The 12,524-nt window shown below is 40.1% G+C and overlaps 1 protein-coding gene across 1 annotated transcript in view; it reads right to left on the reverse strand.

Moving 5' to 3' along the window:
* Positions 1-4,300: 4,300 nt before the first annotated feature.
* The window catches only part of MOB1B (MOB kinase activator 1B), a 70,330-nt gene continuing 62,106 nt past the window's right edge, over positions 4,301-12,524 (reverse strand). Inside the window, exons 5-6 of the mRNA XM_043970566.1 lie at positions 11,342-11,505; positions 4,301-10,152 (exon numbers count right to left, since the gene is read on the reverse strand). Of these exons, the coding sequence (XP_043826501.1) occupies positions 10,075-10,152; positions 11,342-11,505 (242 nt within the window). The 3' untranslated portion in view covers positions 4,301-10,074. The remainder of the gene's footprint in view (positions 10,153-11,341; positions 11,506-12,524) is intronic.

The raw sequence follows: 12,524 nt of genomic DNA on the forward strand, positions 1-12,524 counted from the left end.
GGATGGAGCACTGGCCCTGGATTCAGGAGTACCTGAGTTCAAATCTGACCCCAGACACTTAACACTTACTAGCTGTGTGACCCTGGGCAAGTCACTTAACCCCAATTGCCTCACTAAAAAAAAAAAAAAAAGAATCCTTCACGGTTCACCTCAGAAAATTGAATTGGGAGTACCCTTTTCTTGTGGCCACCAATCAATAAGGTCTTGGACACCTAAGTGGTGTGCTGGATAGAGCTGAGTTCAAATCTTACCTCTGACACTTACTAGCTGTGTGACCCTGTGCAAGACTCTTAACCCCAAATGCCTTAAACATCTGGGGCCATATCCAGTTGTCCTGATATATATCTTGCCACTGGACCCAGATAGCTCTGGAGGAGAGAGTGAGGTTGGTGACTTTGCATTGCCCTCCCTCACTTGAATTTAATTCAGTGCAAATCATTACATCACCCTGATATCATGGTTCTCTTCAAGAACGAAGGGCAGGGGCAGCTAGGTGGCACAGTGGATAGAGCACCAGCCCTGAATACAGGAGTACCTGAGTTCAAATGCAGCCTCAGGCACTTAATAGCTGTGCGACCCTGGGCAAGTCACTTAACCCCAATTGCCCCACCCAAAAAAAAAAAAAGGACAAACAATAACACTAAAATAAAGCCCTGCCCACTTGGAAACCTCATTTTCATTGTGCAGCATTTTGGTCGGGGGTCACTATGGCCAAATTGTGTCTGCTAGGATATTAATTTTCCTATCATACAATGTATACCCTTGGTTCCAGTGTTGACTTAAAAATTATGGGGCTAAGAAAGGCTGTCTTGCTTCACCCCTGTCTGAATGTTAATGCTTGGTATAAGGCCATCTCTAGCATGGAGAGGTGTCTTAGTATCCTGGTTTCAATAATTTTTCAGATGTGTCCAACTCTTTGTGACCAGATTTGGGGTTTTCTTGGCAGAGATACTGGAGTGGTTTTCCATCTCCTTCTCCAGTTCACTTCATAGATGAGGAAACTGAGGCAAACAGGGTTAAGTGACTTACCCAGAGTCACCCAGTATCTGAGACCAGATTTGAACTCAGGTAGATGAATCTTCCTGACTCCTGGTCTGGCACTCTATACACTATGGTGCCCCCTGGCTGCTCCTACTATCCTGGTAGAGTCCTATAACACTAATCTGCCTCCTGCTGCTAACTGGCTCATTATAGTGCTCACCATATTGTCTTGTGTGGCACTCAGCCAAATGTTGTTAGGTTGAGTCAGGCCACCCTACGCATTTTTCATTTATATTTGGCTTTATCCAAGATGAACTGCAATAAGAAATTTATGTGCACTGCAGCCATCAGTAGGCATAAAGCCCTTCTGATTACTGCTGATGCATCATTTCCCATACTCTGTTGATGAATCTTTTAATGGTGTTGCCCAGTTGGATGACAAATTTCTATTATCTTTTTTTTGTTTTTTTGTTTTGTTTTTTTTGCGGGGCAATGGGGGTTAAGTGACTTGCCCAGGGTCACACAGCTAGAAGTGTCACATGTCTGAGGCCGGATTTGAACTCAGGTCCTCCTGAATCCAGGGCCGGTGTTTTATCCACTGTGCCACCTAGCCGCCCTTCTATTATCTTTTTTTATATAAATTAAAGTAATTGTAGGTAATTGCCATTCATTTGGGGCACAGTTGTATTTGTGTGATATATTAAAAACAGTGGTTAAAAAACAAAAAGTTGGGGGCAGCTAGGTGGCGTAGTGGATAGAGCGCCAGCCCTGGATTCAGGAGGACCTGAGTTCAAATCCGGCCTCAGACACTTGACACTTACTAGCTGTGTGACCCTGGGCAAGTCACTTAACCCTCATTGCCCCACAAAAAAAAAAAGGGGGCCTTGAAGCAAGAAAGGGGTCTTGCTGGAAGTTGATTACAGAAGCTGACCCTAAGGCCAGTAGTCTGGTTGATTTGGGATGCTTGAACAGGGATGGGGATATGTGTGTGTGTGTGTGTGGGGGGGAATAGGTAGATATTTCAGGAAGAATGTGCATCTCTGTCCTCAACCAATGATGAAGAGGGGAGGAACTTTGCGTTAGATGTAGGGATAAAAAGAGTTTTGCTGTGACAAAGTGTGCCACTTTTCTTTAAAGTGCGTGCCCATTCTTTTTTTTTTTCTTTCTTTCTTAATTTTTTTTTTTAAGGGCAGTGAGGGTTAAGTGACTTGCCCGGGGTCACACAGCTAGTAAGTGTCAAGTGTCTGAGGTTGGATTTGAACTCAGGTCCTCTCGAATCCAGGGCCGGTGCTTTACCCACAGCGCCACCTAGCTGCCCCCGTGCGTGCCCATTCTTGCAAAAATGTAATAAAGCCTTCATATATTCACCAAAAGAGAAAGTGCAGTCCTTTTATTTCTGAGGAATGTGACCTTAATCCATCTGGTCCTCAGTATTCTTGCTATCATGTATGCTCTTTCCTCCCTTCTTTTTTCTACATCCTTGACCTCTTTCAAATCTGACCCCTTCACTTACAAAACCAACAAGTCCAGACCATTATCCCCTCTTGCCTGGACTATTGCAATAGCCTCCAAATTAGTCTCTTTATCTCCAATATATCCTCTCTCCAATTTATCATCCACCAGCCACCAAAAGGATTTTCTTGAAGGTCTTTGCAAAGCATCCGTGTCACTTCCTTGCTCAAAAAATTCCAGTGGTTCCCTACTGCTACTAGCACCTAATACAGACTTTTCTGTTTGTGACTTAAAGCCTTTCACAATGTGGGATTAACCCACCTTTCAAGATTCATTCCACATTATTCCCCTTCACAAACTCTGTGCTTTCGCCAAATGATTCTTGTTGCTGTTTGTCATGCACATTCTGTCGTCTCCATATCTTTGCAAAGTCTGTCTACCAAGACTGGAATCCCACTACCACCCCATTCCCCATCTCACTCTTAGACTCTCTAAACTTCCTTCAAAGCTCAGCCCAGGTGCCAGCTCCTATATAAGGCCTTTCCTGATTCTTCCCCTGCTGTGGCAAATCAATTACTTTGTACAAACTTTGTGTGCCTTCTTATGTGTACATACTATTTCTTCTTTGATTGTTTCAGTGGGGGCCAACACTTTGTGACCCCATTGCGGGGTTTCTTGGCAAAGATACAACAGCGGTTTGCCATTTCCTTCTCTAGCTCACTTTACAGATGAAGAACTGAGGCCAACAAGGTTAAGTGACTTGCTCAACACCACACAGCTAGTAAATGTCTGGGGCCAGATTAAAACTCAGGAAGTCTTTCAAGCCCAGTGTTCTATCTACTTACTGGGTCACTTAGCCACCCTATTTCTCGCTAATGAATGCAAATTTGGGGGTGGGGTAAGAACTGGATAATTACTTTATCTAGTAGTACTGGGGCATAGTTATTTAAAAATGCCTGACTGCAACAAATCCAAAGTCCCTAAATTGTACTAAACTTTACCTCAAGTAAAGATGCTCTAATACAAAGGTGGTAGCTCTCAATATTGCATCTCTGTCCTCAACCAATGATGAAGAGGGGAGGAACTTTGCGTTAGATGTAGGGATAAAAAGAGTTTTGCTGTGACAAAGTGTGCCACTTTTCTTTAAAGTGCGTGCCCATTCTTTTTCTTTCTTTCTTTTTTTTTAAGGGCAGTGAGGGTTAAGTGACTTGCCCGGGGTCACACAGCTAGTAAGTGTCAAGTGTCTGAGGTTGGATTTGAACTCAGGTCCTCTCGAATCCAGGGCCGGTGCTTTATCCACAGCGCCACCTAGCTGCCCCCGTGCGTGCCCATTCTTGCAAGAATGTAATAAAGCCTTAATATATTCACCAAAAGAGAAAGTGCAGTTGTAACTGAGCCAATCAGAGAGATACTGCTATGCTAATTCTAGATGATACTGGTTCTTTAGGCAGAATCACTATAGTAATTTTACCAAGGCTTAATGGGTTAACTTCCCACACAATTATCCAATTCTCTAATTTCCTACTTGACAATCTATTATCTTTTTATTATTGTTCTTCTTTTAATTTGGTTGAGTGGATTAACCAGAAGTATCTTGTGAACACAATCAGTGCTAGTGATCTTCTCTGGCATATTCGATATGGTAAATTGGCACTGTTTTTATAAAATCAGTTTCTATTGAGTTTGTGGTTAGCTCTGAATCAGTTCTCCAGAGCCAGCCTGATCACCTTTGAACACCTGTGGCTTCTTGAGCCCATAAAGCTGAGGACTAGACTCTGTCCCCAAGAGGACCCCACCAAAACACAAACATCCCACTAATTTGTGTGTGTATAAAAATAGGTATAATCGTTCAAAAGAGGCACAATAATCATGGCCAAACATATCTATTTATTCATTTCTCTTATAAACAGCATTCAATTTCTTACTGGGAAAAAAATCCTAGAATTTAAATACCTCCTGGGCACATTACATACCACAATCTGAATATATTATTTACATCTCTCAAATAAAACATGTTAAGAATTTTTCTGACATTCATTTCTCCCTCTCTTTTAAAATCAAAACAATGTACTGGTAGAATCTAAGATAATAATCATTAGCAACTACAAACCAAAGTAAGATTGGCACAGTTAGCTTACAATTTCTCATAATGCATTTCATATTTTACATCTATTTTTTCTTCAAGCTGCTTTAATATAAAGTGGATATGACTCTCTTCATGACAACAGGGACCACTTCCTTATAGGTTTTACAATTGTCTAACACACTGTAAACATAACATGTATGTTCAAATAAGAATGATCTTGCTTTTGTAGTATTCTTGCAACTTTCACCTAAAATTACTTATTCATTTATTCAGAAACTGCCATATGCATTTACTGCATTCTTCTCTTGTCCCAGATTTTGAGAGCTAGTGGTAACAGAGTAAACACACCCTTCAAAGTACAGGAAAAATTCAAACAGAAGCATTCCCTGGAAAAACAGTACCCCCTGAATCCTGGTTGGACATATACAAAAATAAACTACAGTTAGTGGATGTTTTTAAAAAAACCTCCTAAAAATACAATAATCTATGAGGAACAATTTTAAGAGTGAAAATGTTCTTAAAATGAAAATGCACTTCCAGAAATTTATTTTGAAACATTCAGAAGAACTGCATTTCAGCAACAGGAGAAAACATGTGCAAATCAAGAATCACCTGGGCCGAAGAGTTCAACATTAGTCATTGGGAGAAATAAGTATTGTCTTAAAGAACAACAACAACACAAAACAAAACACCATTGCATCACTATCTTATCATCAGTGGTTGGTTCTTCAGTGACACAGACTTTTAAGAGCTGTAAACAGCACCCAAACAAGTCATCTTTAGGAATAACTTTAGCAAAATCAGTAAGTACGTTAATTACCTCTTCTAACACAACAGCCCAAACCTTTGTATCAATAATACTCCACAACCACCAAGAATGTTGGTTATTATGACCCAAATATTTAGTTGGAAGAGTGGGGGAAGAAAGGTACAGAAAATTAATAGCAGCACATAGGCAACTTACCTGGAGAAGGAAGGAGGGAAAAAAAGAGGAAGTGGAAGAATACATTAAGGTCAGTGTCTCTAGTTTCTGTCTTAAGGAAGTGAAATTTTCCAAGTTCTCTTTTGTGCCATATGGAAAAAAATAATCTTGAGACATGGACTATTTGACATTCCAACCTGTGTTCTCTTTTTCTCCCTCCTAAGCTATTAAACATTACTTCAGCTATTAGCAACAGCCTTATGTCGTTCTGTACTTCCTAAATAAATTCCTATCCCTGACTTGAGTCTTAAAAATACAGAATGATCTGTGTTCAGAATTCCTGTTCCATCTCTACAATGCAAACTTCCTCTTCCATCGTGAGGTAGGTGCACCTCTAAAAATTGCCATCCAAAATTTATGGACAAACTTATTGATAGCTAAAAGACAGTGATTCCCATTCTGTATTTTAAGATTACCACCCAGAATTCTGATACTTAATGTTAACACTGAGAAGCCCCTTATGATATACAGAAATAGTGAATGGTTTCAAAGGATCATTTTCACAGATCCAATTTAGTTTCAAAGCAAGTAGTATTTGACTTTTATGTACCCAGATTTTCAAAGAATAAGTACATGTGGTCCACATGTCTTTCATAAAAGACATTAAAAATAAAAGCTATAAGTATAATAAAAACAGGAATGCTGTGTAGATTCAAACTTCAAGCTCAACTCAAAGTACATTTATGCTACAGGCTTCTCATCTACAGTGGTCTCCAGTCTTATTACTGTCTTGTGTGAATGAGGACATGAAAAGGACTGATGAGGGCCATCTAGAGCATTTCTCCTGTATTCCTTTGCCTTAACCATGGAAACAGAAGTCCACACTACTTCCAAATCAAAACTGTCCCACAATGGCAAATAGGATCTACAGCCTTTGTGGCAGAAGTCCTTGAAAGTCAAAGGCCATGGAACTTATTTTTATGATGCAGGACTAGAAGATAATAGAACTTAAAAAAAAAAATGAGCAGAATTTCTATCACCAAACAGGGCAAAGTCTACTTGGGAGGCCGTACAATGATTCAAAAGATCCTGCCATTGCTGAAACCATCTTGGGAACTCCTCAAGTTGTGTTCAGAGCCTGTAGCACATTCTTTTGGGCATCCTTCATGTTCAATATCTTTAAGTATGGATGTCATTTTTGGGGAGCAGCCAAAAGTCATCCAGAGGCAAACAGGATAGATAAATAGGACAAGTAAGCTGGATGATACTATTTTTAGTTCAAATGAAGGTGTGGTTGTAATGTTGTTAATGTAAGCTAATGATACAGATTTTCTTATGTGGCTGGTAAACTGGGTCTGAAGACAATTCCAAAGGAGGAATTTCAAAGACATTTTGAATGATGGTGGTGGCCTCCCAAAATGAGGAGCCCCTCATTTGGATGAATAAGTTATTGCATATAATAGTTAAGATGTTTGGGCTTTTAAAGAATTAGTCATACATTATTAGATTCCACGTATTATAGGTTCTCACCTCAGTAGTCATCGGTGAGCACAAAAACATTAAATACCTATCTTCTATTGGCATAGCTTTTTAGTAAGTAGAGGAGAGAGGAGAATAACTGGTTAAGAAAGGCTTAAAACTAACAGCTAAAAAGGAATCTCATGACTTTCAAAATGTCCATGCCATCTGTTTCCAATTAGAAGAAGTGTGGGATTGTAGTGCTTAGTTTCTTTGGGTAAACCAGGCCATTAGTTACCCATTGTGTGATAAACTAAATACATTCACTCATCTAAATAGTCCTTTCTGCTTTTCAGACTTCATATCTATGTTGTGACTCAACAGTATGGCTTCTATGAAAACGAAAGGAAAGAACGCTTAAAAAAGGAGAGTCAGCAGCACCGTCTATGGCTAACGCTAATACTCCCATTATTTTTCATCATTAACATTTTCTATCATGTTAAAATTTACCCGAGAGTATCTAGCCTAGGTTTTGGGTTTTTTGTTTTGTTTTGTTTTGACAGAAACACCACTGGTAGTATTCTCTTAACCTTTCAACCGGAATTTAAGGGTATACGTTTGAGAATAGGAAAAATGTTTTTGAACTCAGGTCAAGAGGAAAAAAAAAAAAGGCCTGAAAAGCAGAGACCTCTCTCTGATTAGTTTCTGAGGCAAAAGCAAAATCTGATGCCAACATGGCTTTTACAACCTCTCATGGAAAAAAAAATCAATACTAAACAATTTATCTTAAAGCAATTGATTTTATGTGTTATGGAAATTTCTACTTTCTAGTCATATACAAAAGCAAGGAGTATGAGCCAGATCCCTCCTTACTGAGAGCCTCTACTTTAAACCCACAGAAACAGTAGCAGCATCCTCCAAATTCCAATGTCTCCGATGAACCCAGAGGCAGGTACCTGAGGTTCTGGCACAGAGAACAAAAGTTTATCTACAAATACTGGGAAATCAACGTATCCTTATAGACATTAGCTTAGAGAATCATCAGACCCCAGTATAAGTGCTACATGAAGTTTATCAGGTGCAAGAATAGTTTCTCAGCCATTCTCTCTCCACCTGGCTATTGTGACCCTGCTGTTAGTGGGTTTACATAAGGTGAAATGTGACATGGAAGACCACTTGGGTGACCTTGTGCTTTATTTTCCAGTGCAGATGGGATTCTATGTAGATCCCTAAACCACTTGGCACCCAGTTGTTTCTGAATCAACTAATTCAGTTAATATCTATGTGGATGATGATAAGATACTTTTTCTTTCCTAAAAGGATAAAACACATTTATCAATTGCCTCTTATTGCTGTATCACAGAAATACTACCAGTATCTGATGGAAGCATCTCTGCCAAGGCATTACTGTCTATTGCTAACACTTGACGAATGTGTCCTGGACCTTGCAGAAGAGGAATGGCGCCAAGGCAGTTCTGGGTTGTAGTGATGCTAGCGACATCCATCACATCGCTGCTCTGTTCGTTAGGAAAGCCACCCAAAGTGTTATGAATCTGAATTATTTTGCAAGAAGGATGGGGATGACTGGACTTAGCCAGCTCCAGGAGGCAGACACTGGTATCAGAGATAACTGAAATCTTGGGTTTTTCATAAGAACAAGCTACACCTAAGTGAAAGCTGCTGGCACAGTGTACAAAACATTCAATTTACTAAATTGTTATAAAAGGATGGAACTCCTTGAAACTTATGTTACTTTTAAAGTCAATCACTGTTTTAAATATTTGTTGTGGTTCTTTAATGCCAAACACAACAGCTCCATTCACTAAATGGAAGTGTTGAAAAATAACCAGTACTTCTTTTTTTGTTTGTTTTGTTTTTGTTTTTGTGGGGCAATGGGGGTTAAGTGACTTGCCCAGGGTCACACAGCTAGTTAGTGTCAAGTGTCTGAGGCCGAATTTGAACTCAGGTACTCCTGACTCCAGGGCCGGTGCATTATCCACTGCACCACCTAGCCACCCCCGTATCCAGTACTTCTAAAAACTCCTTTTCAACTCCATTTTTAATGTCTGTGTTGAAACAGTAACAATGTATTTAACTCTCTACTAATGGGAGTTGGCTCTAAGTACAAGTGGAAGGTTCTCAGACACTGGGTTTACAAGGAGATTAATCCTTGTTACTGGTTGTATGTGTCTTTAGGACAGGCCTTTCTTCAGTATTATTTCAGTGGAGATATTTTTGATTCTCTTCACAGTGGAAGGAGATTTATGGCTCATTTGGCAACTGGTGAGAAACCTCCCAGATGGGGCTGGCTGCATCACCTCAGGAGGTGGCAATAAATACTTTCTGACCTACAGCGCAGGCACGTGTCTGCCTGGAGGAGCCATGCCAGAATGGAGAACACATTCTAGTCTCCTCCAGTTTCAATATCACAGACATGAAGGGATAGAAAAAGACCTGCTCATAATAGAACTCTCATCATTTGGTGAACAGAGTAACATACATCAACATGACCATCACAATCACTAACAAATTGACAAATGTTATTTCTCACTGGTTTTTTGTTTGTTGTTTTTTTTAAAGATCTACATTCAAGAATTGTTTCTTCATGTATTAAAAGCTAGAGATCACCAATTTAGGCAAACTATGGCTTTTTAAAAATGAGATAATCTAACAGAAACATCATCGTCATCATCGCCAAGCATTCTGGGTAGTGATCAGTCCATTGTGTTCAGCAATGCTCAGTCTACTACATCTGCGCTTTGCACCTCAGAAGTGAACCTTCTGCCAAGGCACTTAAGAAGGTAAGTCTTTTATGTTAGGAATGGGCCACAAGTTACACCATGTAGAACCCATCCACCAGTAGGGTCAAGCACACAGCATCAGCTAAAAACCTACAAGGAGGTAGACCCCATCTCTAACCCTTCCCCAAATTCCAAACAAAAACAAAAACGATCACACCACTGTATGTCACTAAGAGAAAAGATTGTACTCCACCAAAAGCATAGAGAATAGATCTTGGTTGCCTCTAAAGTAACAGAAAAGGTTTTCATTTATTTAGGAAGAAAAAAAATAAAGGAAAATAAACTCAAATAAATCCCCATACCACCCAACCAAATAACAACCCCAAATATATTCCTAAGAGCCTGATTTCAGCAAGATATGACTGGAACAGCCCTCATCTGTCTTTTGAGGTCAGTTTTTCTATCAGTTCTTGAAGTGGGGCAAGTTCTCTTCTGTCAATTAAGTTGAATTCCTATATGATAGGAAGACAGAGAAAATACAAGGTTAACATTTTCTGTGTATTCTTATTCCACACAAGTTTCTCATACATATGGACACAGAAGAAACAATGATAATATCCAGCCTGTGAACAAGAAGGAAAATGGCACCATCAGCAGAAGCAGCAAAGTCCAAGAAAAGGAGCGGGTGTTACAGGGAAAGGACATTCAGTTTGAAATACACAACGGGGGAGTGGGGGTACATGGCTGGAGTTCACAAGCCTCATATGCACAGACATACTTAAACACATGGGAGTCGACTAGGCCACCCATGAGAGTACAGAGAGGGAAAACCAGGGCCCAGATCAGGGGCCTGATATGGACAATGAACCACTAATGGAGACCGGGAAAGAGGAGTTGGACAGGTAGGAGGACCCAAAGAGAACAGTGTCCAAAAAACCAGAGGAGACGATTCAGAAAGAGAAGGGTCTGCAGTACTATAAGCTATGGAGAGGTCGGGAAGGATGAGGGTGAGAAAAGGACATGAGATCTGAGGATGAAGAAATCAAGGGAGCTTTGAAGAAAGTAACTTCAGCTGAGTGCTGATGTCAGAAGCCAGATTACTGGGACAACATCCGCCTGATTCCTAAGTGGCATAATACCTAGTTGAAGGTTCTTCTAGAATGGGGCACAACGGATACACTGGCGATCGTAAACCCCCCTATTAAAAAACTTAAAATGCAGAATGTTGCATTCATTGACAGGTGTGGTTGCTGTAATGGCTGATTTTGCCTGCCTCAGAGGCCCAGTTCAGGAGTGTCGTGTGATGTTAGGAGATGCTCAAAGGTTCTCAGGAGTCACTTAACGACTGTGCACGCTGCTCTCATGTTTCCAAGAGGATTCTCACACCCTCTGACCTTGCTATATATGAGATGGGCCTTCTAGAATGGAAATGGACTGACATGTTGTGTGCTAAGAGCTTATCTAGGCCAAGAAATAATCAAGGCAAACATTAAATGCCTACTATGTGCCAGGAAGTGGACTAAGGGCTGGGTTGCCAAGATCAATTAAACACCTGGCTGGGGTCTTTAAAGGAAAGTGACCTAAAAGGACACGAGATATTGATGGCTATGGAGATGTGGTATTAGGGGACTGGGAAGGTGGAGGGAGGGAGAGCCTCGATGTGTCAGGTCTCAGAGCAAAAGTCTTTCCAACTCAACTCACCTGCACAAAAAAAATGAAGTGCTTGAAGGATGTGTTAAGATGGGCTTCCTCCTGAAGCTGGATCACCGGGTCAAAGTGCTGGTGGTAAATGTGTGCATAAACCCTGAACAGACGCTTCAGGATAGTTTTTGCCACTGACATGAAGTTCTTTGGGAAGGGGACACCTGGACAATGAAAGCGTAGAAATTAATAATAATAATAATAATCAATAATAAACAGTAAAGAAGAACTCAGTGTCTTTAATAAGGGAGGGAAATGCACACAAATATCAGAATCACACTGGGAGCAGCTGAAGGACAAGATTTTTTTTTTAAATCTTTACTGATATCACTTGGTTTTTTTATATTACCTTTATTTCCAAATATATCCTTCCTCTCATCTCTACCCAGAGAGCTATCCCCTGTAACAAGGAACTTTTTACAAAGCAAATAAAAATAAAAATAGTTTAACAAAAATAATAAGCACCTCAACCAAGCTGGCCCAGGCAGTGTAACATTCTGTACCAATGACCCTCAAAGCCCACAGGAAGGAGGGAAAGCAGTGCATCTTCTTACCTTTTTTTCAGAGACTAGTTTGGTCATTACAGTCACTGCACATGGTGCTCATCTAGGATTTTCAGACTACCACAGTCACTGTATATATTGCTTTCCTGGTCTCTACATGAATTGATACAAATCTTCCCAAATTCAGCTTATTCTTCATATTTATTTTCTTACAACAAATTAATCTTCTATGATATTAATTTGCTATATTTGTTTAACACTTCCTCAATCAGTGCTTCTAGTTCTTGGTTAAGACAAAAAATGCTGACATTTCAATATAAAAGGGAACTTTTATCATTCATCTCCTTGGGGTATCTGTCTCCTAGTGGGATCCTTGGGTCAAAGGACAGTTTATGTCACTTTCTTATGATTCCAAACTGTTTTCCAGAATGGCTGGACCCATCAATTTAAAACACTATCAACTACACCCATGTTTTGTCATCCTGGCCAATTTTCTGAGTGAGAGGTGAAACTTCAGGTTGTATTCTTCCTTTCTTTAAGTTAGTGATTTCATGCCACACCAATGTGAGTTTGGTGCCAGGGTTGCTGAATTGGGGGGTGTACCAGGAAGGCTCCAACAATCTAGACTTGGGAGACATAGCGGCCCACTCAGATTTGCAGCAATCTTTTTTTTTTTTTTT

This window comes from Dromiciops gliroides, chromosome 6 (assembly GCF_019393635.1).
Source record: "Dromiciops gliroides isolate mDroGli1 chromosome 6, mDroGli1.pri, whole genome shotgun sequence".
In the NCBI taxonomy this organism is placed as follows: Eukaryota; Metazoa; Chordata; class Mammalia; order Microbiotheria; family Microbiotheriidae; genus Dromiciops; species Dromiciops gliroides.